The 26,586-nt window shown below is 38.6% G+C and overlaps 6 protein-coding genes across 7 annotated transcripts; 4 read left to right on the top strand and 2 right to left on the bottom strand.

Moving 5' to 3' along the window:
- Window positions 1–395: 395 nt before the first annotated feature.
- On the top strand, window positions 396–4,131 carry LOC9303679 (probable transcriptional regulator SLK1). Its single transcript, XM_002869623.2, has 9 exons — window positions 396–1,072; window positions 1,154–1,285; window positions 1,451–1,499; window positions 1,690–1,904; window positions 2,052–2,120; window positions 2,391–2,491; window positions 2,624–2,717; window positions 2,803–2,872; window positions 3,036–4,131. Exons 1-9 carry the CDS (start codon window positions 587–589, stop codon window positions 3,809–3,811), a joined length of 1,992 nt encoding a protein of 663 aa, XP_002869669.1. The 5' UTR covers window positions 396–586; the 3' UTR covers window positions 3,812–4,131.
- A 936-nt stretch (window positions 4,132–5,067) lies between these two features.
- Window positions 5,068–9,464, bottom strand: LOC9303678 (probable transcriptional regulator SLK1). Its single transcript, XM_021017656.1, has 9 exons — window positions 8,176–9,464; window positions 7,963–8,094; window positions 7,749–7,797; window positions 7,354–7,568; window positions 7,184–7,252; window positions 6,805–6,905; window positions 6,571–6,664; window positions 6,416–6,485; window positions 5,068–6,231 (listed from the first exon to the last, which is right to left on the bottom strand). Exons 1-9 carry the CDS (start codon window positions 8,788–8,790, stop codon window positions 5,330–5,332), a joined length of 2,247 nt encoding a protein of 748 aa, XP_020873315.1. The 5' UTR covers window positions 8,791–9,464; the 3' UTR covers window positions 5,068–5,329.
- Window positions 9,465–10,803: 1,339 nt separating this feature from the next.
- On the top strand, window positions 10,804–15,049 carry LOC110226348 (homeobox-leucine zipper protein HDG6). Of its 2 annotated transcripts, XM_021017679.1 has the most exons (9): window positions 10,804–11,168; window positions 11,814–11,975; window positions 12,101–12,218; window positions 12,412–12,993; window positions 13,070–13,171; window positions 13,268–13,474; window positions 13,722–13,893; window positions 14,028–14,395; window positions 14,476–15,049. In XM_021017679.1, the coding sequence occupies exons 2-9, from the start codon at window positions 11,833–11,835 to the stop codon at window positions 14,821–14,823; spliced, it is 2,040 nt and encodes a 679-aa protein (XP_020873338.1). In that variant the 5' UTR covers window positions 10,804–11,168; window positions 11,814–11,832; the 3' UTR covers window positions 14,824–15,049. The 2 variants fall into 2 exon arrangements, with proteins under 2 accessions (XP_020873338.1, XP_020873337.1); XM_021017678.1 differs by lacking the exon at window positions 10,804–11,168 and having other exon boundaries at window positions 11,195–11,975.
- Window positions 15,050–15,154: 105 nt separating this feature from the next.
- LOC9305740 (DNA mismatch repair protein MSH3) lies at window positions 15,155–20,876 on the bottom strand. The gene is made up of 12 exons (XM_002867559.2): window positions 19,816–20,876; window positions 19,367–19,558; window positions 19,043–19,207; window positions 18,836–18,934; window positions 18,299–18,550; window positions 17,551–17,805; window positions 17,252–17,383; window positions 16,663–16,923; window positions 16,509–16,580; window positions 16,276–16,425; window positions 15,716–16,177; window positions 15,155–15,620 (listed from the first exon to the last, which is right to left on the bottom strand). The coding sequence occupies exons 1-12, from the start codon at window positions 20,743–20,745 to the stop codon at window positions 15,354–15,356; spliced, it is 3,237 nt and encodes a 1,078-aa protein (XP_002867605.1). The 5' UTR covers window positions 20,746–20,876; the 3' UTR covers window positions 15,155–15,353.
- A 126-nt stretch (window positions 20,877–21,002) lies between these two features.
- On the top strand, window positions 21,003–24,032 carry LOC9305739 (pre-mRNA cleavage factor Im 25 kDa subunit 2). The gene is made up of 7 exons (XM_021018098.1): window positions 21,003–21,302; window positions 21,881–21,926; window positions 22,738–22,831; window positions 22,915–22,988; window positions 23,317–23,403; window positions 23,491–23,601; window positions 23,688–24,032. The coding sequence occupies exons 1-7, from the start codon at window positions 21,184–21,186 to the stop codon at window positions 23,757–23,759; spliced, it is 603 nt and encodes a 200-aa protein (XP_020873757.1). The 5' UTR covers window positions 21,003–21,183; the 3' UTR covers window positions 23,760–24,032.
- A 93-nt stretch (window positions 24,033–24,125) lies between these two features.
- Window positions 24,126–26,500, top strand: LOC9303677 (transcription factor LAF1). The gene is made up of 3 exons (XM_002869621.2): window positions 24,126–25,538; window positions 25,629–25,758; window positions 25,848–26,500. Exons 1-3 carry the CDS (start codon window positions 25,412–25,414, stop codon window positions 26,377–26,379), a joined length of 789 nt encoding a protein of 262 aa, XP_002869667.1. The 5' UTR covers window positions 24,126–25,411; the 3' UTR covers window positions 26,380–26,500.
- Window positions 26,501–26,586: the final 86 nt, after the last annotated feature.

The following is a 26,586-nucleotide window of genomic DNA, read 5'->3' as shown; positions in this document are numbered from 1 at the left end:
TATATATATATATATATATATATATATATATATATATTTTCCGAAAGGATGTTGTAAAGGTTTAAATCTCTTGTTCAAGTCCCTCACGGGGTTCTGATTCTGGGGTTTGATTGTGCAAGTCCACAAGTCTACTTGGTTTATTTATTTATTTAGAGTTGCCGCCGATTGGATTTGTTGGTAAGTTTTTTGACACTAGGAGATTTCTGCAAATATGCTAGGGGATGCTTGTCTGATAATTTAGTGCTTTCGAGTATTATCAAGAATTCGCCTTTCTGTCTTCTTTGTTGCATCGAGGAACTATTTTGCTTCTAGTTTCTAGGCTTACCCGTCTCGGATTTTGTTTTCAGATTTTTGACCATTGGGGTGCTCAAGCTAGTTATATTTTCGTTAAATTATCTCAGTTTCATCGGTGAAACTAGAGCATAGCCGTCTCGGATTCTCTTGTTTTGTTCTGAGATTTCAAGCTTTTCATTCCGTCCTTGTATTTGGACACCATGCTCTGTACCTGCTCTCCTGGGGCACTGTCTTAGGAGCTGTCGAATCGAGTTTCTCTTTGAGTGATGCTCTTGGTCCGGAAGCTCTAAATATGCAGAGGAGCAGTGCCATCAATAATAATATGCGTATCCCAACATCACCTGTGTCTTTCTCCCCGAGTAGCATTAACATACCTGGTTCATTGGTTCTTGATGGCTCTGCTTCAATGCAACACTTACCTCAGCAGCAGCAGCAGCAGCCTGTTCCAATGAGGGAAAACAATTATTCCCATGTGGATAAGAAACCCAGATTACAAGTGAAGCACGAAGACTTGTTGCAGCAGCAGATTTTACAGCAGTTGATCCACCGTCAGGACCCCACGGGAAGGAATCCGCAGTTGCAAGCTTTGCTTCAGCAGCAGAGACTCAGGCAACACCAGCAGATGCTTCAATCCATGTCACCCTCCCAGAGGCTCCAACTTCAGCACCAGCAGCAGTTGAGACAGCAATTACAGCAACAACAGATTTCTCCTAATGTAGTTGGCGTCTGTGCTCGCAAATTGATGATGTACTTGTATCATCTGCAGCAACGGCCTGCTGTAAGCTAATACTAACCTCTGGACTTTTTGTTATTTCATCACATCTATTCAAGTTCTCCCATCACTGATACCTATTTGTAGGAAAATTGCATTACCTATTGGAGGAAATTTGTGGCAGAATACTTCTCACCTCGTGCAAAGCAAAGGTTGTGCTTGTCGCAGTACGAAAGTGCTGGGCACCATGCGCTTGGCATGTTTCGACAGGCAGCTCCGGTCAGTATCGTCTTTTCTCTGTGTGTTTTGATCTTTTATGATATCGGTGTTCTGCATCAGCGTATCTTTAGCCATGCACATGTTTACTCCACCTGTACTATTTATAAATTTCACTATACTGATTTTTTAACTAATAAGTCCATTATCTTCTCATTTTGTTTGCAGGATATGTGGCAGTGTGATCTTTGCGGCACCAAGTCTGGAAAAGGATTTGGTAAGAGAGTCCAAGTTTCTCATCCTTGTGTGTACTTGTATTTCTGTGCCTCACTTAACTGACTTATGCACAATGAAACAACTTCCATATGCTAATTTTCTCTTTTATTCTTTAAAACTCTGATAACTGTATTAAAAACTCTTCCATCAAAATAAAATAGTAGCTAAACTGTCATGTTTTCGTTCCGCAGAGGCAACGTTCGATGTGCTTGCCAGACTTATTGAAATCAAATTTGCAAGTGGCATCATTGATGAGCTCTTATATCTGGACCACCCACGAGAAAACAGATTTCCCAATGGACTGATGATGTTAGAATATAGAAAAGCAGTTCAGGAAACTGTACACGAGCAGTTTCGTGTTGTCCGTGAGGGCCATCTTCGCATCATATTCTCTCAAGATCTGAAGGTATCTAGAACAATTCCCTGGTCAAAAATTATGACTCTTTCGTCAATTCTATTTTACCCTACTTATTCACCGAACATGAAAAGCAAAGAAAAAAAGCAATCACCAGTTTGCTAATGCTTAGCTAATCTTGACTTTGCTTCTTCCTAGATACTGTCTTGGGAGTTTTGTGCTCGGCGTCATGAAGAGCTTCTTCTTCGCAGACTTATTGCTCCTCAGGTCATATTCTAATGGCATGGCCCTTGCATTAATTATTAGGAGCATAAGACTTTACAAAAAACATTTGTGGTCAACTGTATAACTCTGCTTCCTTAAACACTTGTGAAATTGAGGATAGCTAATAATACCCTGCTTCCCTAAACATTTTGTATAAGTGCTTATCTTCTGGTTTCCTATGAATTAGAGCACAAATTCTGTAACTTTACTTCAGAACAGACATGCTGCAATGGTGTTGGGAAGTGTATTGGAAACTTATTATTGGTCATGCAGGTGAACCAGTTGCTTCAGGTTGCACAGAAATGCCAGAGCACAATTTCAGAGAGTGGTTCAGAGGGAGTTTCTCAGCAGGATTTACAGTCAAACAGTAATATGTTAGTTTATCCGTAACACTTAATTTACCTTTCTACACCCAATATGGTGGATACAGACTATTCTTTTACTGTCTATGTGCTGGCATTTGTTTCTAGTGCTCTATATCATTCCGGTACTTATTTGTGTGTCAGGGTCTTGGGAGCAGGACGACAGCTGGCGAAGTTCATGGAATTACAGTCACTGAATGATCTTGGCTATCCAAAAAGATATATCAGAACTCTACAGGTACTCATTAGCTCCTTTCCTAGCTGTTACCTTTGTATCTGTAGTCTTAAGAAGTCCTAATAGTATAATTCATTACGAGTGACAGATATCTGAAGTTGTCAAGAGCATGAAGGATCTGATGAATTTCACTGGCGAGCACAAGATCGGCCCTATGGGTAAGTCTAGAATTCCCATCTACAACATTATTCTTGAATGAGACCCAAAACGAGGTTGCTCCTCTGGTGTAACTCTCCTGTTTAAAGGCTCTGATTTTGATCTGGTTATTGAGTTTCTGACTGAATGTTAACATTTTGAAGCCTGTTTATGTCCCTTATGCAGAGGGGTTAAAACAGCTTCTGGAACAGACAGCGACATTGAAGCTCCAGAGACAGAAAATGCAAGAGATGGAGCAGTTTGGGCCAGCTCAAGCTCAAATGGCGTTATCTTCAGGTACGATAAGCGGTTCAACTGCCAACAACAACTCCAATAATCACCATCAAATTGTTGGTGGTGGAGCTATGAATGGCTCAGATCAAGCCGCAGCAGCTTTGACCAACTACCAAAGCATGCTTATGAGGCAAAATGCTATGAATAACCCAAACTCAAATACGGGTAAACAAGAGGGGTTCTCGAGTCAGAATCCAACCCCGAACTCAAACCAGAGTCCATCTGCTTCATCCCATCAGAGGCAGAACTTAGCTACAGGTGGATTTCCCAGCTCTCCTCAAATGCAACAGCAGCGGCGCACCATGGATGGCGCTCCCAGCATGCTTCCGCAGAATCATCCTCGTCAGTTGCAATCAGCACAGTCACATGGTAACACTCAGGAGCAGCAGATGCTTCATCAGCTGTTGCAGGAGATGTCTGAAAATGGACCGAGTGTGCAACAGCACCAAGCCTTTTTGGGTCAAAGTGGTAGCAACAGTAACGCAGAGAGAAACACAACTGCCTCTACTTCCAACATCTCAGGAGGAGGCCGAGTTCCAAGCCGCAACAGTAGTTTTAAAGCAGCCTCAAACAACAACCTTCCTTTTTCAGATGATATATCGGTTACGGACCATGATTTCTCAGAAGATGGCTTCTTCAACATCAGTGATATCTATGGTGGCTTGTAATATCAAAACAGAACAGATGCATTGTTACTTTGACTAACACAGTGAAAGAGAGTTTAGGCTTTATTTTTCTCATTTAGGTTGGTTTGGTCTTTGTATAGAAACCAAATTGATTTGAGACCAAAGGAGTTTGTGATTTGTTGTAACCTACGTCTACCCATAGGCACTTTAGCTTCGTCGTGTTTTTTTTCTTCCCCTTTTAGTGATAGTGAGGTGAAATCTTAGATTATGATTTCTGCTAACTCACTATCAAGCAATCTTATTCTTTTTTCTTTTACTTTGATGACAATCTGTTTATAGAAAGGAATTTGAGGTTACTTATCCTTTTACGGATTTCAAATATACTTGTCTACATTTGCCTTAAGGACCTTACTTGTATAGTTTTCTTATCTTGAACAAAAAAAAAATGAACCTTGTATATATGCCAGTACACCTAAATCTAGGTTTCTATATTTGCATAAAAACTTGCAATTGTATGTTAAGAGGGAGGGTGCATTTTATGATCTCTTAAGTTTTTTTTTTTTTTTTTTTTTTTTTTAATGTTCATGTATCTTTTGATATTCATCAATTCAAATCAACAAACCACAGAGTTTCGCTTTGGTTAATCACGTAATTTATGGTACGAGTCTTTTAATCCACTATCTCCTAAATCATTTGGCTTCAAAGCTAAGCTTTTGGATGCTATGTTGATTGGATATGTTTAATATATAACAACCAAAAATACGTTTCTTCAAGTTGAAGAACAAGTCTACAAAAAATCTACAATGATTTGATCGATAGCATATACAATGAAAAGGACATACACAAGTGGAACTGTGGAAGACATGCTTCCAAAAAAGGCTCAAAATAGTTCAGGTTGTGTTGCAACTTGTTGTTATGTGTTAAGTTTTATGAGCTTGCATGTAACTTCTGAGCTCCTTCAAGATGATGACTCTTATCAGCCCATATCGAACCAAATCTCACTTTAGTACTAGAAATAAACACTATTTGGATCAACAAATTAGGCTTTGATACTATATTAACTTGCATGACTTCCAACACAAATCAATTCACAATGAGTGTATTAATTCTTGTCACTTCTATATTTCCTTAGGTCTCTTCTAACTTTCGATGTGGGATCATAACATCCCTCTCAGATGATGGCTCTTATGGCCCAAATCAGGAGTTAGAAGATACCTAAAATGCAAGAGAAGGATCTTAATTCATTTCATCTCTACATAATTTCATCTTCATACCTCAATACTCAACCCCTTTATCAAAGTTAAAGATAAAAAAGAATAAGATTACTTGAAAGTGTCTGCAGAATCATAATCTAAGATTTCATCTATCTCTAAAAGGGAAAAAATTGAAGATGCTAAAAGTTCCTATAGATAGGTTACAACAAATCACAAAGTCCTTCATTGGCCGGCCTCATATCTCTTTGGTTTCTATACAAAGACCAACCTAAATGAGAAAAATAAGCCCTAAAGTCTTTTTCACTGTGTTAAGTCAAAGTAACAATGCCTCTGTCCTGTCCGGATATTACAAGCCACCATAGATATCGCTGTTGTTGAAGAAGCCATCTTCTGAGAAATCATGGTCTGTAATCGATATATCTTCTGAAAAATGAAGGTTGCTATTTGAGGCTGCTTTAAAACTGTTGTTTCGGCTTGGAGCTCGGCCTCCTCCTGAGATGTTAGAAGTAGAGGCCGTTGTGTTTCTCTCTGCGTTACTGTTGCTACCACTTTGACCTGAAAAGGCTTGTTGCTGTTGCACACTCGCTCCATTATCAGACATCTCTTGCAACAGCTGATGAAGCATCTGCTGCTCCGGAGTGTTACCATGTGACTGTGGGGATTGCAACTGACGAGGATGATTCTGCGGAAGCATGTTGGAAGCGCCATTCATGGTGCGCTGCTGCTGTTGCATTTGAGGAGAGCTGGGAAATCCACCTGTAACTAAGTTCTGCCTCTGATGGGATGAAGAAGATGGACTCTGGTTTGAGTTCGGGGTTGGGTTCTGACTCGAGAACCCCTCTTGTTTACCCGTATTTGAGTTTGGGTTATTCATAGCATTTTGCCTCATAAGCATGCTTTGGTAGTTGGTCAGAGCTGCTGCGGCTTGAGCTGAGCCATTCATAGCTCCACCACCAACAATTTGCTGGTGATTACTGGAGTTGTTGTTGGCAGTTGAACCGCTCATCATACCTGCAGATAACGCCATTTGAGCTTGAGCTGGCCCACTCATAGCTCCACGACCAACAATTTGATGGTTTTTATTGGCGTTGTTGCCAGTTGAGCCATTCATTGTTCCTGAAGTTAAAGCCATTTGAGCTTGAGCTGGCCCATTCATAGATTCACTATTCCCAAACTGCTCCATTTCTTGCATTTTCTGTCTCTGGAGCTTCACTGTCACCGTCTGTTCCAGAAGCCGTTTCAACCCTTCTGCATAAATGACATAAGCAGGGATAATAACATTCAGTCAGAAAATCATACAGAACATCTTCACCCGGAGAGTTACAACTTACAACAACCAGTACATATTTCAAGTGAGAAGATACAGCAGAGGGGAAACCTGGTTTTGGATCTCATTTAAGAAGCATATTGTGGATGGATATAGTAGACTTACCAATAGGACCGATTTTGTGCTCGCCAGTGAAATTCATCAGATCCTTCATGCTCTTGACAACTTCAGATATCTGTCACTCGCAATGATTAATACTATCAGGACTTCTTAACACTACAGATACAAAGGTAACAGCTAGGAAAGGAGCAAATGAGTACCTGTAGAGTTCTGATATATCTTTTTGGATAGCCAAGATCATTCAGCGACTGTAATTCCATGAACTTTGCCAGTTGCCGTCCAGCTCCCAAGACCCTGATACACAAATTAGCACCCAGCAACGATATAGATTAAAGAGCATTAAAAACAAATGTCAGAGCATTGACAGTAAAAGAATAGTCTGCATCCACCATATTTGATGTAAAAAGGAAATGGAAGTTTTAAGGATCAATTACATGTTACTGTTTGACTGTAAATCCTGCTGAGAAACTCCCTCTGACCCACTCTCTGAGATCGTGCTCTGGCATTTCTGTGCAACCTGAAGTAACTGGTTCACCTGCATGACCAATAAATAAGATTTTATTACACTTCTTAACACAGTTGCAGCATCTGTAAACATCTGTTCTGAAGTAAACTACAGACTTTGTGCTCTAATTCCTAGGAAACAAGAAGATACACAATACGCAACATCGTTAGGGAAACCAGGTATTAGCTATCCTCAATTTCATAACAAGGGTTTAAGGAAACAAAGTCATACAGTTGACCACTACCGTTTTTTTTGTAAAGTCTTAAGTTTCTAAAACAAACGTAAGGGTCATGCCATAAGAATAGGACCTGGGGAGCAATAAGTCTGCGAAGAAGAAGCTCTTCATGACGCCGAGCACAAAACTCCCAAGACAGTATCTAGAAAGAAGAAAAGTGAAGATTAACTAAGCATTAGCACACTGGCAACTGACTTTTTCTTTGCTTTTCACAATTTTGAACCAGCGAGTTGTTCTAAATACCTTCAGATCTTGAGAGAATATGATACGAAGATGGCCTTCACGGACAACACGGAACTGCTCGTGTACAGTTTCCTGAACTGCTTTTCTATATTCTAACATCATCAGTCCATTGGGAAATCTGTTTTCTCGAGGGTGATCCAGATATAAGAGCTCATCAATAATACCACTTGCGAATTTGATTTCAATAAGTCTGGCAAGCACATCAAACGTTGCCTCTGCGTATTAACATGAGAAGTGACAATTAGCAACTATTTCGACTTAATAGTTTGAAAACAATTATCAAAGTTATAAATAGTAAACAACGAGCAATTAGCATGTGTACATTGCTTCATTGTGCTCAAGTGAAGGCACAGAAATACAAGTACACACAAGAATGAAATTTGCAACTCTCTTACCAAATCCCTTTCCAGACTTGGTGCCGCAAAGATCACACTGCCACATATCCTGCAAACACAATGAGAAGGTGAAGGACATATTAGTTTAAAAATCAGTGTAATGTAATTCATAAATAGTACAGGTGGAGTAAACATGTGTATGGCTAAAGCTACGCTAATGCAGAACACCGATATCATAACAGATAAAAACACACAGAGCAAAGACGATACTTACCGGAGCTGCCTGTGGAAACATGCCAAGTGCATGGTGTCCAGCACTTTCGTACTGTGACAAGCACAACCTTTGCTTTGCACGAGGTGAGAAGTATTCTGCCACAAATTTCCTCCAATAGGTAATGCAATTTTCCTACAAAGAGGTATCATCGATGTGAGAACTTGAATAGATGTGATGAAATGACAAAAAGTCGAGAGGTTAGTATTAGCTTACAGCAGGCCGTTGCTGCAGATGATACAAGTACATCATCAATTTCCGAGCACACACGCCAACTTCATAAGGACGTACATTAGGAGGAATCTGTTGGGTTCCTTGTTGCTGTAATTGCTGTCTCAACTGCTGCTGCTGCTGAAGTTGGAGTCTCTGAGAGGGTGACATGGATTGAAGCATCTGCTGATGTTGCCTGAGTCTCTGCTGCTGAAGCAAAGCTTGGAACTGAGGATTCCTCCCCGTGGGGTCCTGACGCTGGATCAACTGCTGTAAAATCTGCTGCTGCAACATATCCTCTTGCTTCACTTGTAATCTGGGTTTCTTATCCACATGGGAATAATTGTTCTCCCTCATTGGAACTGAACCTTGTCCTGCTTGCTGTTGTAGTAGTTGCTGCTGCTGCTGCTGCTGAGGTAAGTGTTGCATTGAAGCAGATCCATCAAGAACTAATGAACCAGGCATGTTACCGCTATTCGAGGAGAAAGACATTGGTGATGTTGGGATACGCATATTATTATTGATGCCGCTGCTCCTCTGCATATTTAGAGCTTCCGTACCAAGAGCATCAGTCAATGAGAAACTCGACTCGAGAGCTCCTGAGACCGCCGTTCTGTTCATGCCCTCACGAGAGCAGATACAGATCAAGCCGTCCAAACTACACGGGCTGATTCAGAGGAAGGAATGAAAAGCTTGAAACTTTAAACCGTCCTCGCAGAATCTGAGCCAATAACAAGGCCAAACGGATCCTAAGCGGCTATGGTATACTTTCAGGAATCAAACTAAGATGGTTAATCATTCAAGATCCAAGATTTAGCTGGTTTTCAAACCAAATCAGCGACTAGATATACGAATCCAAGACGAGTAAGCCTAAAATCAAAAGCCCTACTTATCAGAAGAGCAAATTCAACATCTCAAAAGGATACAACTTACCAAACAAGACTAAAACTTTAAATCCAATCGGCAGCTCAAATCAAAACCCAGAAAGTCTCAAAGGAATCGACTTGGGAGTTGCACAAATCCCAAAAACCAGAAAATTTTCAAGAAACTCAGTAGAGAGGGGAATTAACACTTTACAGCAGCATTCAGGGAAGAAAAAATATCGGCAAAACCTGGAAAATATGAAAAAAAAAGAAAAAAAGAGATTTTTATTTTGAGTTCACAAATATTATACGCAAAACATAACAACATCTAATTTCTCAAGCCCAAAAAAAAAGTATACAGTAGTACAATAGTCAAAATACTAAACCTGAAATTGATAAGAAGTTTGGAAAAATGGAAGAAAAAAACAATCACAAATTATGACCTAGTTCAGATTTTTTTAATTATATAAAATAGCTCAAAATCTTTGACCAATAACATACGTATAGTAGAACCGGTAATTACCGACTGTACCGGTCAACTAGCTCTAAGCGTCACCGACCTCGTGGATCAAACGACACCGACACGTGCTGATGTCTTAGTAGATCTTATGTAAGGGGGTGGGTCCTTAGTTACGTGGCATTATATGAATCGTTAGATCAGATTCAAATCTGCTACCACAAAGAGATAGTGGTACCAAAGGATGAGGAGAAACAATTTTCATTGAGTATTTGAAAATATTGCAATGATTTTCATTGAGAAAGTCTATCAATGTTCTTTAGCAAAAAAAAAAAGAAGTCTATCAATGTTTCCAGTTATAGTGTGTGACCTGTCATTGTTTCCTTAGTCGTTGTTTATTTTTAATTAATTTAATAAAATTAATAAAAGTAGTTAAAAGGTTATTATTGTTGAATAAATTTAGTTAACAATTTTGCTTCTCTGTTTTTCGATATTTTGGGAAACTGTCATTATATTTTCAATAAGCATATAGATTATTAGTAAGTAATATATATTAAACTGATTTTTTTATCAATAAATTTTTGTTTTTTTTTCTGTCATTTCATATTATTATAACTATCATATACGAAATATATCATATAAAAAGATTTTGAGTTACACACAATTTTTTAAAAAGAGACCTATATCTAGATTTTTATTTACTTTATGTTGGATGTTGTTAAAAAAGAAAAAAATGGGATGGATGATGATTAGTACTTATAAGATTATAAATGAATATTTTAAGATAAGTTATTTATCTTTGTTAATTGTTACCATTACAAAGCCATTGATAAAGATTGAAGATATCACCCAATAAGTAAAGAGCCCGTGTGCTTTAGCAACGTCCCATGCAGCTGATTGTGCCTTCGCCTTTCTCTTCCTCATCTGCGATTATAAATAAGACAAAACAACAAGAAAAGATTAAAACCAAAAACAAAAAAAAAAAAAAAAAAACTAGTAAAGGTCCTGATTTTGTTTCACAGGTACATACACTTTTGAACATTGATCTGTTGTAAGAAAGAAATTCCATTTGAAGGTTACGAACTTACGATCATATACCCAAAGAACCGTTAATTCCATGCTTTTTTAAAAAGAAAACTGTTTTATCACTTTAGATTTTTATATTTTCAGCGTTTACCAAATCTACACCGTACCTTTTTTTTTCTCGATGTCGTTAATCTATGTTCTTATGTCATGTAATAGATCACTGTTTGAAAACATAAGCATTTACGTAATCTAAATTAAACTGCGCCATCCACGGATGGTTCCAGATTTTTTTTTTCATATGAACTCATAAAAGAAGAGTTAAATTTCATTTTATTAAATTTAGTAAGGAATCAAGTGTATTTACTGTTTACTTGTTTAAGGTATTTAACTATTTATATTTTGTTTTGTTTTTTCATTTGTTAATTATGGTTATATACTTATATCGAAGAGTTATGGGCCGAGGCCCATACATCTTTTTATCGAGAATCTCATATAATCACTATCTCCTTATCTTTTTATCCGGAATCTCATATAATTACTATCTCCTTATCTTTTAATCAGGAATCTCAAATAATCACTATCTCGTTCTACATTCACAGAAAAATCGAAAGTTCCGTCATTAGGGTTTTTGCTTTTCGCCATTGGTCCAAACGGTATTTGGTTGTTTTAGATTGTTTTTAATCTGAAAATTTAATATCACCTTTATGTTTTTCTTCTTACAATTTTGTCGATTTATGGGGTACTAACAATCAGATTATTGTTGTTTTTTCTCGGCGGAAAATCAGATCTTTTATATTTGGTTTAGAATGGTTTCTGATTGTCTGTTTTCCACTTATGTATGACGTGTTTATTTTGAAGAAATTGAGTCAACTATACAAGGGGTATCCCGAATTTCGGGGTCCTATTGTCTTGTTCCATGCTGATACACAAAAATTGACAATTTTAATTATGTTCCTCCAAAAAAGTGTTTACTTATTCATTCTCTACTTGAATTTTATTTTGGTTGTATTCCATTTCCAGTTTATCAGCTACCGGATTTTTTTTATTAGTTTGCAGTTTGGATTGGCTTTGTCTCTTGTGAGTTATTGTAATTGTAAAAGCTTAGAATAAATAATCTTTAGCTGGTAATAAATCTTAACATAGGTTTTTTTTCATAAACCAAAAAGAAAAAAAACTTTTTTAATTCTATTTTGTTTGGTGGTCAAAAGATTGTGCATGTATTAATTGATTACACTCACTATACGGTCAGAGTGGTAAACCCCTAGCTATATCGAGTACTAACAGTATGCAATGTCCAGGTTGTTGCATAGAGAGAAAATGAATGAACAAGGTGATGATTTTGATGCGGTTGGAAACATTCCAAATCCAAGCGGAGCTGAAAATGGTGAGAGTGATCAAGATGGTGGAAGGATGAGGCGAGCCCATAGGCACACTGCTTATCAGACTCAAGAACTTGAAAAGTTTGTTTAGTTTCTTCTTTATTTCATCATGCATGCAACATTTCCTATTAATTTTTTGATTTTGAGTTTGAAAAGTTTCTCTTTAATTACTTTGCTATTTTTTTTTTTTTTTTAAATGATTGTAGTTTCTACTTGGAAAATCCTCTTCCTACTGAGGATCAGAGGTACGAACTTGGACAAAGGCTTAATATGGAGCCTAAGCAAGTCAAGTTTTGGTTTCAGAACAAAAGAAACCAGATTAAGGTACCAAAAAAATACAAAAATGTAAACATGTGGTTGTGTCTTTTCTTATTATTTGCACCCTATTATGGACCATGTTTCTGCCCTATTTTAAATAAATATATAGTTTATCACCTCTCACTTATTCTCAAAAATCTGCTTTGATTATGGTATAAAAATTGAGCCGAAAGTTGAGTTTTTTTTTTTTTGTAAGCAGATCAATAGTGACCGCCTTGAGAATATAACTCTTAGAGAAGACCATGACAGATTGCTACTAACTCAGCATCAGCTTAGAAGCGCAATGCTACATTGTTCATGCAACATTTGTGGTAGGGCAACTAATTGCGGAGACATTGACTATGAGGTGCAAAAACTTATCGTTGAGAATACTATATTGGAGCGGGAGATAAACCAGTTGTATTCCAAAATCCCTTCCCGTCCCAATCAAATGCTGGTTAGTCCATCCCAACCGCCGCATTGTTCTTCCTCTAATCCAGGAATAAATGCAACACCAGAACTTGGTTTGGGTGGTGGAACTAGGACGACTGAGAAGGAGAGATCAATGTTTTTGGATCTTGCCATTAAGGCTTTGAAAGAGTTGCTTGAATTGGGAGAAATGGACTGTCCATTTGGGAAGATAGATTCAAGAAGCTCTAAAGCAGTATCATTGATCAATGAGAAGTATAAAAATGCTTCCAACAATGTCACAAAACCTCCCGGGCATGTTGTGGAGGCTTCAAGAGAGATAGGTTTAGTTCCCATGACTTGCTTGACTCTGGTCAAGACTTTTATGGACACGGTAATAACCTTTAACCACCACCCATTTTTTAGTGAAATGTTACATAAAATGTTTTTTAAAAAAATTGTTTTCACAGGAAAAATGGGTCAACGTGTTTGCACCTATTGTGCCTGTGGCATCAACCCGTAAAGTGATACCTACCGGTTCTGGTGGAACCAAAAGTGGCTCACTCCAACTGGTAATATTTATTTCTGAGTCGTCTATATTGGTTGATAATCCAAGAGGAGTAGAAACACCTAAAACTTTTAAAATTTGTGATCATATATATTGGCAGATTCAAGCAGAATTTCAAGTAATTTCTCCCCTGGTACCAAAGAGACAAGTAACGTTTCTAAGATACTGCAAAGAGCTCAGACACGGCTTATGGGTGGTCGTCGACGTTACTCCTGATCAAAATCCGACTTTGCTGTCTGATGGTGGTTCTATTAATAGGCTACCCTCAGGCCTTTTCATAGAGGACATGGCCAATGGGTACTCCCAGGTTACTTCTGAATCCTATACTTCTAACCTCGGTTAAATTCTGGTCTCATGGTATAGCTTTATATAGCCTTCTAGCTCAATTTACATATGCTCATAAACTCAAAACGAGTTATTACTCGCAATCATAATTGATGATCTATCAAAATCTTGTATTGTGGAGGCGAACCGTATGTATAAATAGTAAATGGTTATTCTTATACTCACGTAGACGAACCGCATGTATAACACATAGAGATTTGATTTCACAGGTTACATGGATTGAACAAGCGGAATATAATGAGAGTCACATCCACCCACTCTACCAGCCTTTGATAGGCTCTGGGATCGGGCTAGGCGCAACGAGATGGCTGGCGACGCTGCAGAGACACTGCGAAAGCCTCTCGACCCTTTCATCTACCAACTTAGCTGAAATTAGCCCAGGTATAACTCTAGTTTAAAACACTCTAGTGAATTTCAAATATTGAAATAACTGTCATTACAACTGTTTTTAATGTCCTTTCGGTTCGCCACTATATTTGGACCGGCCTTGATTGTGATGTATGTTTTCGATATAGGATTGTCTGCAAAAGGTGCATCTGAAGTAGTGAAGCTAGCACAGCGAATGACTCTCAACTACTACACAGGTATCACGAGTTCTTCGGGGAACAAGTGGGAGAAAATCCAGGTAGAGAATGTGGTACAAAACATGAGTTTCATGATCCGAAAGAACGTGAATGAGCCTGGTGAGCCTACTGGGATTTTGCTGAGTGCAGCCACTTCTGTTTGGTTCCCAGTGAAACAGAAAGCACTTTTTGCTTTCCTTAGCAACCCAAGTTTCAGACACGTGTGGGATACCTTGACCCATAATGCTACCATGGAAGAAACAATCCGGATTCAAAAAGCAAAACGCCATGGAAACATCATCTCTCTTCTTAAATTCGCTGTGAGTTTCAAACAGAATAAGATTGAATGGGGTCGTTTTTGTCTATGTTTCAATTGATTTTTGTGAGTTTTGCAAAACAGGGGAATGGTATGCTAGTTCTGCAAGAGATTTGGAATGATGCATCGGGTGCAATGGTGGTTTATTCACCAGTGGAAACCAATCCAATTGAGTGGGTCAAGAGAGGTGGAGACTCAGATTATGTGCAGCTTCTTCCTTCGGGATTTTCGATAATGCCAGACGGAGTACCTGATCGTAAAGGAAAAAGCAAAACTGGTGGTGGTGGAGGATGTCTACTGACATTTGGACTTCAGCTCTTGTTTAGCAGTAATCCAACTGCGGAACTCCCTCAAGGTTATGTCAAAAATGTTGAGGTTCTCATGGTTCACACTATTGGCAAGATCAAATCCGCGTTACATATATATACATAAACATCGATCGGCGTCTCCAGTTTCTGTTTTTCGACATTGGCATGTGCCATAGTTTGCTTTTCCAATCAAGACTCCTCCGGATTTAAGGTTTTATGTGTTTGTTGAACTGTTATTCTGTTTCATGGGATACTCTTGTTTCCTTTCTTCTCTCTTTTTCTCAAAGTCTCAGATTGTTACAAACCAGAATATTTTAAGACAGTTAAAACTTATATTTGGTTTGTCTGTATGTGGTTGGTTACTATATTGTGTTTACTATAAGCCAGTATGCCCAGAAGCATATATGACAAACCATCATCATCAATCATTGGGTGATTCGGTGTCTTTGGTTCGGTAATCTTCTACACAGTTCAAATTTATGGAGAAAAGATATGTACTGCAAGATTACTATGTACTACAACACCGGATTAGAATCCGTCTCTCTAATTCTGTTTTCTTGTTATACTAATACACACATAAGTTGCTACGCAACTAACTTCAAAACCTTGCAGTTGCTATAATGTTAAGATTAAATCAAAATGATCAAGTTGGTTTTAGTTTGATTTTGCCGCAATCTTCCAAGCATGATTCAAAAACTCGAATGCTTTCCAAGGGTCCTCTTCAGAGAGGGCAAATTTCAGGTCAGCAAACAAGTCACCTAGAGCCGAAATTGATTCTTCTGCGCCTGTCCAATCTCCAGGGGCACCATGTTCTTCATGTCCTTCTGCTTCTCCCATGCGTGTATTTCTCTCTCTTGCACCTACCTCAGCTTCCAATTTTGCACCCATTGAAATGGCTCGACGTATACATGATGAAGGTATCTACAGTCAAGTATATATGTGAAGTCAGCTTCATGGATTGGACCAACAATAGCCCATGTTTCAGTGACTCATGCGTTCATTGGGAGGGAGTATACCTGGGCAAGCTGAGCAACCTTAAAACCAAAGCTCCTGCTGCAAAGACCACGAACAAGTTTATATAGGTAGGTCACATCATCATGATCAAATCCGCTTTTCTTCTTCTGCGATGTCAGATACGAGACATGGTATGTCCCAACAGAACCTCGGAATCCGTTACTGATCTCAGCTATTTCAGGGTAATGCGTGACAAAAAGAACCAAACATCTCTTTTCTAATAGGAGATGTTGTAATGTTGCATAGGCAATGGCTACACCGTCGTGTGTGCTAGTGCCTCTTCCAAGTTCATCTAATATAACTAGCGAACGAGAAGAGCAGGTTCTGATTATGTGTGACGCTTCACTTAATTCTTCTAGAAAGGTACTTCGGCCATGCTGGATACTGTCTGAAGCACCCATCCGAGTGAAAACACCATCAAGCACGTGCAGCTTAACGGATGAAGCTGGTACAAAGGAACCAACCTGGGAAACCAAAGGGACTAATTAGAATCATTTATCATTAGACATATGTAAGAGAATTTGGTAAAGCATAAACGCTTATACTGTTAATGCTATGTTACCTGAGCCATTATAGAAATTAAAGCAACTTGACGGATATAACAGCTCTTTCCTCCCATGTTAGGTCCGGTGATAATTTGGCAATATTCCCCTTCTGCATGCAAACTTGTGTCGTTTGGGACGAAGTTATCTTGTAATAAAGTCTCCAATACCTTTGAAAACAAAATGATCGATACATTTCCATCTTAAATAGACATAGAAAGAAAGAGAAAAGGAAGTGAAAGCAGATGCATACAGGATGACGACCAGACTGTATGTTTATCTCAACTGGTTCACAGTCATCCACAAACACGGGACATACATACTTCTGCAGAAAAAAATTTGAAGACGAAGTTAAGAATGGCAAAGCAGTGACTACAAGCACATTTTTTGTAGTTTGTTCCTTCGACCTTGTTTTTAGATAGAGTTGCAAGGGAGTGCAAACAGTCCAGCGCAGCAAGAGCTTGAACGGCAGCCTGAAAATCTGTATAGTATCTACTGAAACTCTCGAGGAAACTATCCCATGAAGCTCGGTTCACAATGGCAAGATGTTCAGTTGCTAGAGCTAGCTCATCCAACCCAGCTACTATTTCCGGAGGATGATATCGAATAGTCTTTTTGGTGCTATTCACTTTCACCCAATTCATAGGGACCTTGGCATCCACAGGCAGCTGTACAAAGCCTTAGCTTCATATCAGAAATAAAGGTCCACAACTTTCAAAGATGAAAGTATTATACATACAAATTGTATACTTGGTACATAAGAATATATTTGGTTCAATAGCTGTGAATAATTTTTAACGGACATGTGCGAGTGTGAGAACAGTAACCACAAAAGAAAACCAACTCAGGCTACCTTCTTGAAACTTATTCTCATCCTATATATGAGGATACTTTTTGGGTATCCATTTAGGTGCAATTTCGAAAAGAATCAAGAAAGCTGCACCCTTGCGGTAAGAAAGCATCATTTAAAATATTACGAGTTTCTCAAGAGGGTACCTCTATCAAATGCGTGATCCCCGACACTTGAAGAAATTCCAAATTTCGAATTGCGAGCTTCTTGCGAAATGAAGATATCAAGGAATCCAGCTTTTCCTTGATGACTAAAACTGCTTGGCGAGCTTCAGCAAGCTATGCATAGCAAATAACACAACTGAGTTATGGTATACAACATCGCCACTAAACAATTAATTCATGGAAAGCAAAACAAGATTAAAGATAAGAAGCTGTGTGACGCATAAAACATAACATTAAGAGAGATGCAGTAGATAGTATGAATTTCCAGACAAGATACAAACCTCAGGAAATTGGTCGCTGGAAGTGATTAGTATGTCGAGCAAATCTCCTCGAACAGCCCCTTCCTTATTCAGGGCAGAGAGAAGTTTTGCGGCATTATCAACCACAGCAGGGGATGCAGCAACAGATATCAATTTTTTCAAAAGAGAAGACTGCACAGTTGCGGATTGCATACTCCTCATTTCACAGTCTTGCTTTATGCCAAGCCGCTTAAATTGCTTCCCCGCAAGTAAAATAGCTTCCATAACTGCAATGAACTTTTCATCCAAAAAGTTAAGAGCCCTCAGGCCTCAGGTGAGAAGAAGAGGGTTAAAGCAAGAGCTATTAACAAAACCAATGGTGGGAAGCAAAACTCGTGTAATTTTTAATATTTCCTGCTCTCCCATTACTTTTTTTCCTAATCAAGGTAACTAAGAACTGGCATATTGTAGTTTATAGCTTTATATATGACTATCAATAAAATGAAAATTATCGTCAGAAAAGAGGATAGGATACTGAACAATATCTAACAGTTGCTGTTACTATAAAGCAAGTATTTCTTTGAGTAGATATCGCAAAGACACCAATACTCTGTATTATTTGCCAACTCATTTCAGAGGAACATTTTAGACTTGGTTAGTCAACACGCATGGTGGCGATTTAAACTAATTCTGTGGACAAAATTATTACAGTATTTCACTATACGAGTTGAACTAACTTCAGTCAACACATGCACATATATAATAGGGCAAAGGACAGGCCAAGTTTCACCTCTGTGGCTTTAGCAGTCCGATGAAAGATTCTTGTTATTCCACGTTGAATATCCGAAGATCTAGACAAAGCTGTCAAGACTGAGGAGAGCACGAGATAAAACTCAGGTGAAACAATTGTTCTCTCAGAACCGTCTTCAACCAACTCATCACTGTTTTGGGATGAACTATGAGATCCCATGCATGCAGCAATCTCAGAAACAGCATCAAGGCGTGCAGATATCAGATTTCTATTGCAAAGAGGATGAGTCACCTGTTGAAAGGAAAATGCCCACAAATCATGATAGGAGATCTTTCTAATTAATTTCCCTACCACTTAGCAAAAAATCCATGAAGACTCTTGAGGGATAAGTTATAAATCTATGTCCCTACAAGAACTGAAAGATGCCAGTAAATTTTTTTTTTCTTTATTATAAAACGACAATGTGGTACAGCAGCAATGACTAACACCATCTTTAGAACTCCAAAAACTTGTAAGAGGACCAAATGTACAAATTCCTTATGCCAAAAATCTAAGAAGAAAAGATATGTGTCTTACCCAGTGTCTAAGGAGCCGGGAACCATATACTGTAAGAGTGTGATTCATATTATGGAATAAGGAGCCAGATTCCGATCCATCTGAATTATTTCTCACAACCTGAACATAGATAAAATTTCTTTTAACGAAAACTCAGTTAGGATACTTAGAAATGACTGAAGTTTTAATATTCACTGAACATGTGAGGCTAAATATAGTGGAAAGTACCTCCAACTGTTGCAGTGTATTGGCTGAGAGAGTCATCTCTGTGCTGCTTGACAGAGAGCGAAATGAAGCCCCCTGGTAAAGGATCCTTTCAAATCCAAACTGTTTGAGATGGCAAAATATCAGGGCGAGGGCTTGAACAGTCAGATGCGGCATGTTCATAATTGTCTGCACCATAAACAAATGAACAAATTAGCAGGAATTGCAGCAAGCATTTAATAAATGAAAAACTCTTCTTGAAAACTAGATGTGTTCATTAACAATCTCATGTTAACAGAGGATCATCAAAAAATAAAGAGAAAGCTTTTAGAAAATCAAATGCCATACGTGAACTGTCAAGCAAGACATTCCTTCTTCAGCAGCCTCCACCTTGATTTCTTTATCATCTTCTAGGTTGCTTGCACTTATTTTTTCACATAATGAAATAACCTCATCTACTGCATTACCATTGCCGAAACGATCCAGTGAGGCACGTTCCACTCGAATGTTAGAGGTAGGTCCAGCATGTGCCAACAAAAACTGCCAAACAAAGATACCACAGGAACATCTATCGGTACGAATGCAAATCGACCAAGAACAGAAGTTCTACTCTTCTAAGCTAATCCATATAGTAATTATACATAGAGAAAAATATTCTTGTGTCAAGCAGTTCATCGGGAAGGATTCAGCAATTATTATAGACAGAATCTGGTACATCTAATTGAGGAGCTAACTTGTTCAAAATTAATCAGCAGTTCCTGAATTAGTAACATTGACTCATTCACAGATAAATGTACCTTCTCAGTTTTCTGTGAAAGAGGCTGGCCAAGCAACAGCTCCGCTGGTGAGAAGCTCAAAATCACAGCCTCTAACCCACTCCTCATGAAATTATCATTGAACTCTCCATAAACAACTTCACCGGTTGAAATTTCAACGCCAACAACACCGACTCTAACATCAAAACTCATTTCAATACCAGTCTCCGTGTTAACTCTCTCATCCACAACACAAACCAAGAAATTACTCTGTGCACCAAAACCTTCTTCACCACCGCCACCACCACTTATATCCTCAGCCGCTTCAAGCGTGGCTTTGGTATATAAAGCCGATAGTCCCCGGAAAAAAGGACCGGACCGGTTAGCACCGTGGGACTTAATGGCTGCAGTTTCGGTCTGCTTCACCACACCAATCTTGTACCCTGCATTCACCAGTCTCCTCACATGGAAATTCAATCGAAATGTTGGCACACTCGCCGTCATGAAACTGTGATCCATATGAGCGTATATACCCAAGACGCGTGCTGCGATCTCCGCATCTTCTCCGAAGAATCTGTACCTGTAACCAACTTCAACCATCAAAACCACATCTGGGTACTTTCTCTTTAGCTCCACCACCTGCTGTTCCAGTGGCGTGTACTTCCTGGATGATGATGATGTTTCGGGAACAGATTCCTCCGGTGAGGGTTCCAGAAATCTCTGGAGAAACCTTTGGTGTAAATTGGGATCGGGTATGGGGTTTTGAGTGTGAGGAGAAAGTTTAGGCTTTTTGGGTGAAGCGGCGGCGAGGTGGTCGGAGAGAAGCTTTCGCTTAGACGGAGAGAAGGAGACAGTGGCGGATATCTTCGGTGGCGGTGTTGACGATTCGGGTACCGGATTCGGTTCCTGAGTCGGGGATTTGGGTTTGGGAGCGAAGAATCGAGAAATCGTCTGCTGCTTTTGCTTGCCCATAATTGCTATCTTCGTATTCTCTCCTCCGTTTAAGAGAAATGGAAGGTCGTGGTCGTGGCTATGGCGAACTTGGGTTGCCAATTTTCGCGCGCTTTCTTAGGTTGCGCTGCTTGGTAATCATCATCACTCATCATCACTGAACAAACAAAGTGACGAAGGCATCGGTTCGGGCGTTCGGCGTTATAGTGGGCCGGGCCTTAAAAATGGGCCTAAAGTGTAAAATAATAAATGAGTATATATACATACATACGGCCGTGACTCTAGAAGTTGGTGGTAGAGACAGAGTGTGTCATTAATAATTCTCCGTCGAGATTACTTCTCTCCTCCGTTGCCGTCGAACGCCGCCGCTGAGCGATAGATCGAAACAGAGAGACACACACGGGGGAAGAAGATTTCACCATTTTTGTCTGAGTTGATTCGAGCGACAGCGAGAGAGAGATGGCTATGTCTCAGGTGGTGAACACGTACCCGCTTTCCAACTACAGCTTCGGAACTAAGGAACCCAAGCTGGAAAAGGACACCTCCGTCGCCGACCGGCTCGCTCGTATGAAAATCAAGTACTAGATTCCTCTTTCCTTCTTTCTTCTCGTGGCTACTGCTGGAGAAGATGCCCAAGAATTGAAAACCCTAGAAATCTCCAGCTTTTCCTTTCTTTAGATCATGATCTCGTTGTTTTCTCGCTGCTGCTGAATTTACTAGCTTCTACGTAAATCTGCGACTTAGCTTGGGCTCCGTTGAAATCGTTGTTGTTTGCAATATTAGGATCTGTAGCTGATCAACTTAGATACGTCTTTTATATTTCGTTTACTCTCTGGGTTTTTGGCTCCTCAACGAATAATCTTTTGGCCATTTTACATAACTATAAGGTTTCAAAACTAGAACAACTTCTTCGAACGATCTGTTTTTGTGAACAAAGAACAGCTATTGGCTATTTAACTTTACAGTGATTGATTTGATAGGGGAACAGCTATAGCTACTGTACATGTTATACTATACTTTTCTTTTGTAAGTAAAGTCTCATGCTTTTTGCTTGGCTACACATGAAGTCCGGAATTTGATAGCTCTTACTTAAGACATTCTTGGAGTCGGATGGCTAAATGTATCTCTTTCTTGTTTTCTTAATGGGGTGTTGCAGCTATATGAAAGAGGGCATGAGGACTAGCGTTGAAGGGATTCTACTGGTATGATTATTTTCGATCTGCTCTACTTGTTATCCAACTCTTCTGTAGTTTTCTCTGTGTTGTTTAACTGCCAGCTGTCTTAAAATCGGTGGAACTGTTTTGTGGTTCATGACTTGTATGGCCATATTGTCATTTACATAATGCCTCTTATGTGTCACTTTATTTGTACTATTATCTTAGCGTTCTCTGTATATATATGAGTTCTCTACCCAATGTATCATTTAAACGTGGCAGATATATAGAACTGTGTGATATTTTGATTGAAGTCATCTACTTCCTTTTCTAGTTGCCATCTCCCACTCAATTTTGTACTGATTGGGTAACCTTATATTACAAATAAGCTCTAATCGCATAAGTGGATTAATCTGCCCATATAGTCACAAGCTTTACGGATCCAATGAACTTAGCCTGCACTTAATAAGAGTCATAAAAGTGAATTTTTAGTAAGTCATGTTTTGAAGGGTGCCATTTAGCAGACATATTTGATGCATGTTGTTGTTTTGTTTCTTTCATTGTTTGTATGCACCCTTGCCCTTACAAGCTTTCATATTTTCCCATGGAGTATCATGTGCTTCACATTCATACCCTCATCTCTTGACATCATGTTGGGAACATATATTGTTTTGACATCCTTAAAGTCAATTTGATAAACCTTATAACCCACAGCTACAGTTATCTCGTCGGTGCATAAGTTAAGCAAATAATTTGCATTTAAGTCTAGCAATTACTACCACCTAATTTGATTTGATTTTAGTGATATCTCTCTAACCCTAAGATTCTTCTTGATACCTTATGCTGGTTAACATATCAGGTGCAAGAACACAACCATCCTCATATACTTCTGCTGCAAATTGGTAACACATTCTGCAAACTTCCAGGTGGACGCCTGAAGCCTGGAGAAAATGGTATACAGTTACCACCCGTTAGTAATACTTTCTATACTGTTATGAGTTTCTTAAGTTTTGGGTGTACTATGTTGTGTCTGCAGAAGTTGATGGTCTGAAAAGAAAGTTGACCAGTAAGCTTGGAGGCAATTCGGCTGCTCTTGTACCTGACTGGAAGGTACTATCCTGGTTTCTTCTCTATTTCGTTGAGTGATAGTGACCAGATATTTAGGTATAGATGCCTTAAAAGAACTAGGTCCGTGTGGTATGTGCTAGCTCTTAAAGCAAACGAGACGCAATTCAAATTCTTCTGGTTATTACACTTAAGCATGCCAGGAATGAGGGGTTCATACAAGAAAACAAGGATAGGGCTGATGTCATTGCTAGAGAATCAGATACTTACTACATGAAGAAAGAAGACTTTGCCATGAGTCCATAGATGTCAGATTGAGTTATGAATATAGCTCTGTCCCTGATCACTTGGTATCTTTATGTCCCTTTAACAGGTAGGAGAATGTGTTGCGACATGGTGGCGTCCAAACTTTGAAACCATGATGTACCCGTATTGCCCTCCTCACATCACGAAACCAAAGGTAGTAAGAAAACAACACAATGTGTAGCTTCTCAACGTTCCTCTTTTACCCTTCTCCTTATTATATCTCCTTTTTGTGGAATGGCAGGAATGCAAGAGACTTTTCATTGTTCACTTGTCTGAGAAAGAGTACTTTGCTGTGCCCAAAAACTTGAAACTCTTGGCCGTCCCTTTGTTCGAACTCTATGACAATGTTCAGGTTTTGCTTATATCCAGATACTATTAACCTTTGGAAATTTGGTTTTACAGCAAACTTCTAACCGTATTGTTCTTATCATGGAACAGAGATATGGACCGGTTATATCGACCATACCTCAACAGCTATCCAGATTCCATTTCAACATGATTAGTTCGTGATTCTACTCGGTGTGTTCAAGAACAAGAAGCCTGTCAGGATGGCAAGTTATTTAGGTACGGTAGAGAGCTGTAGCTACCGGTTTAGAGATGAGATTTTCCGATGATGCGTCTTGGTTTTTTCTTTTTGACATTATAGACTTGTTGGCTTTTATGTAGAACCGGTTCAGTTTCAGCACAAAAAAAAAAGATTGTTGTATCTCATTTCTAAAAGCATTCGTCATTGTTTGACCAGCGCCTGTCTAGTCTTAACCGTAAAACATGTGTTTCCTTCAATCTTGAATGAATTTTTATTTTGGTGCTATGTATGAAACACAAAACTAAGCCATCTTCAAACTACTTTGGTTGGTCTCGAAATAGGAAAATATCTAAAAAGGACAAATATATCATTATTTTTTATACCACAAGGCCTAATGGTCGAAGGAAGAGAAGATTTGTACATATACAAACAAGTAACTATTCCAAATTTATAATTAAGACCGATCACAATAATATTCTCCGATGGCTAAACATTAAATCATCATAACATTAGATGTAAACACTTTATTAAATCCGTGATCCATTGGGGATTAGTTTGACGGCAAATTTTATTATGGTATATCAAGACGACCAAGACAAGGTAGACATTTCTTTTTTGTTTCCCTCTCAATTTCTATACTCCATCATTTTCCACAGGCCAAAAGAGCCAACAAGTAAAAAACAAAATCAGAGTATTTTAAAAATTGCGACAGGCCATTTCGATCGGGACAGAAGGAATTCAATTTTTTAAAAGTTCACAATATTCCTCAAACAACTCTTATTATTGGTCCACTTGTCGGTGTGAATGACATTTTGTTCTGTTATCAAGAGAACAACATTGGAGAGAAAAATTACTAGCAGCAAATAGGAGCTCAATGTTGACTTCAGTACAAAATATTTGTAAAATTTGTCTGCTTGCTATTGATGCTTTACGAAAAGATTAACAGATTGGATGATTCTCTGTAATCATTAATTCATTATTCACAATCATTGAATTGAATCAGACAGATTATTCCACCCGGATTTTAAGTTTCTAACCAAAAACCTCATTGACGCGATTTAAACTAAACTAAAGAAGTCGGTCATATAAAATTCTTGCCGACATTTTAGAGATTTTTAGATAATAAGATGTTATCTGCTTACTATCGTAAATTCTTAAGACCTCGTCCATTATAAATGTTGTTAACATAACAAACGGAAGAATAAAAATAAAAATAAAAAAATTGAGAGAACATATACAAGCAAAGATCCTCTTCTTTTTGTTTTCATGTAGGAATCTTAAATCTGATATATACTGAACATTGCTAGTTTATTTTGAAAATTGGAACGTTATAATGTACTTTATGTCAAAATTAATTTCATCAAAGCAGACTTTTCCTACACCTAATTAATCCTTCCATTTTGACTTTTCTCCTCACTGCTAAGAAATCCACACCTAAAATATCCCAAATTTTCATAAAAAAATTAGAACATATGTGTCATTTGTCTTTTACTCTAAGCAGGCCCATTTGGTCATTTCTTAACACTAAGTATGTAGGCTCTATCTGTGGGAGATTGGTGGTATATGTTGTCTCAATCATCATAGTACTGAGACATGTTTTCTTGTATCAGGACAAATTTAAGACGATAGAGAATTAATGGCAAAGACGAAATCTGGAGAGAGACAGAGGAAAGGGTTATGGTCACCTGAAGAAGATGAGAAGCTAAGAAGCTTCATACTCTCTCATGGCCATTCTTGCTGGACCACTGTTCCCATCAAAGCTGGTCTCTCTTTTTTCTCTTCTTCTTTAATAGTTCTTCCACTCTCAAATTAATCCTTAATTTAGTCAACTTTGATAATTTTTAATTTAATAGGGTTGCAAAGGAATGGGAAAAGCTGCAGATTAAGATGGATTAATTACCTAAGACCAGGGTTAAAGAGGGATATGATTAGTGCAGAAGAAGAAGATACCATCTTGACGTTTCATTCTTTCTTGGGTAATAAGTAAGTGTAACTCTTAGACCTAACCCTATCGTTTTAGCAGATGATTGCTAGTTATAGAGCTAGAGAGACTAATGATTAGGTGTATATAGGTGGTCGCAAATCGCAAAGTTCTTACCGGGAAGAACAGACAATGAGATAAAGAACTATTGGCACTCTCATTTGAAAAAGAGATGGCTCAAGTCTCAGAGCTTACAACATCCAAAATCTGTTTCCTCTTCTTCATCATCATCATCACTTGTTGCTTGTGGAAAAAGAAATCCGGAAACCTTGATCTGTGATCAGGTGATCTCCTTCCAGAGACTTCTAGAGGACAAATCTTCGTCTCCATCACAAGAAAGCAACGGAAATAACAGTTATCAATGTTCTTCTGCTCCTGAGATTCCAAGGCTTTTCTTCTCTGAATGGCTTTCTTCTTCGGATCCCCATATCGATTATTCCTCTGATTTTATAGACTCTAAGCACAACCAAGCTCCAAATGTCAAAGAAACTGTCTCAGCTTATGAAGAAATGGGTGATGTTGATCAGTTCCATTACACCGAAATGATGATCAACAACAGCAACTGGACTCTTAACGACGTCGTGCTTGGTTCCAAGTGTAAGACTCAGGAGCATCATATTTGATCAAGAGGCCTCAGATTGTAAATTCTTCTGCTGAATTCTTTTCTCCTTCAACAGCGACGTAAATTAAGTCTAATGAACTGTAAATCAAATTTATCTAAATGAAAACCTCTATTTGTCTGAATGCTTTGACACCAATATATTAAGAGCCACAAAGCTTGTGAAATTTATAATTGCTCAAAATCGGTCGACTACACTAGAGCTCAGCTA

The sequence above is a fragment of the Arabidopsis lyrata genome (genome assembly GCF_000004255.2).
Source record: "Arabidopsis lyrata subsp. lyrata unplaced genomic scaffold ARALYscaffold_7, whole genome shotgun sequence".
In the NCBI taxonomy this organism is placed as follows: domain Eukaryota; kingdom Viridiplantae; phylum Streptophyta; class Magnoliopsida; order Brassicales; family Brassicaceae; genus Arabidopsis; species Arabidopsis lyrata.
Note: the sequence above shows the minus strand (reverse complement) of the source record. Positions and strands in the feature narration are given on the sequence as shown.

Bases quoted from the DNA above. Each gene is read 5' to 3' on its own strand.
- LOC9303679 (XM_002869623.2), top strand. From the start codon at position 587: ATGCAGAGGAGCAGTGCCATCAATAATAATATGCGTATCCCAACATCA. The intron at 1,073-1,153 runs GTAAGCTAATAC...ACCTATTTGTAG, and splicing joins ATCTGCAGCAACGGCCTGCT to GAAAATTGCATTACCTATTG. The intron at 1,500-1,689 runs GTAAGAGAGTCC...TTCGTTCCGCAG, and splicing joins CAAGTCTGGAAAAGGATTTG to AGGCAACGTTCGATGTGCTT.
- LOC9303678 (XM_021017656.1), bottom strand. From the start codon at position 8,790: ATGAACAGAACGGCGGTCTCAGGAGCTCTCGAGTCGAGTTTCTCATTG. The intron at 7,569-7,748 runs GTAAGAGAGTTG...GTTAATACGCAG, and splicing joins CAAGTCTGGAAAGGGATTTG to AGGCAACGTTTGATGTGCTT. The intron at 6,665-6,804 runs GTAATTGATCCT...TTTGTGTATCAG, and splicing joins TTACAGTCAAACAGTAACAT to GGTCTTGGGAGCTGGACGGC.
- LOC110226348 (XM_021017678.1), top strand. From the start codon at position 11,806: ATGTCCAGGTTGTTGCATAGAGAGAAAATGAATGAACAAGGTGATGAT. The intron at 13,172-13,267 runs GTAATATTTATT...ATATATTGGCAG, and splicing joins AAAGTGGCTCACTCCAACTG to ATTCAAGCAGAATTTCAAGT. The intron at 13,475-13,721 runs GTTACTTCTGAA...TTGATTTCACAG, and splicing joins TGGCCAATGGGTACTCCCAG to GTTACATGGATTGAACAAGC.
- LOC9305740 (XM_002867559.2), bottom strand. From the start codon at position 20,745: ATGGGCAAGCAAAAGCAGCAGACGATTTCTCGATTCTTCGCTCCCAAA. The intron at 17,384-17,550 runs GTTTGTATCTTG...TGCTATGCATAG, and splicing joins CCAGCGACCAATTTCCTGAG to CTTGCTGAAGCTCGCCAAGC. The intron at 16,178-16,275 runs GTAACATAGCAT...TTGGTTTCCCAG, and splicing joins TAATTTCTATAATGGCTCAG to GTTGGTTCCTTTGTACCAGC.
- LOC9305739 (XM_021018098.1), top strand. From the start codon at position 21,184: ATGGCTATGTCTCAGGTGGTGAACACGTACCCGCTTTCCAACTACAGC. The intron at 22,832-22,914 runs GTATACAGTTAC...TTGTGTCTGCAG, and splicing joins CCTGAAGCCTGGAGAAAATG to AAGTTGATGGTCTGAAAAGA. The intron at 23,404-23,490 runs GTAGTAAGAAAA...GTGGAATGGCAG, and splicing joins CTCACATCACGAAACCAAAG to GAATGCAAGAGACTTTTCAT.
- LOC9303677 (XM_002869621.2), top strand. From the start codon at position 25,412: ATGGCAAAGACGAAATCTGGAGAGAGACAGAGGAAAGGGTTATGGTCA. The intron at 25,539-25,628 runs GTCTCTCTTTTT...TTAATTTAATAG, and splicing joins CACTGTTCCCATCAAAGCTG to GGTTGCAAAGGAATGGGAAA. The intron at 25,759-25,847 runs GTAAGTGTAACT...AGGTGTATATAG, and splicing joins CATTCTTTCTTGGGTAATAA to GTGGTCGCAAATCGCAAAGT.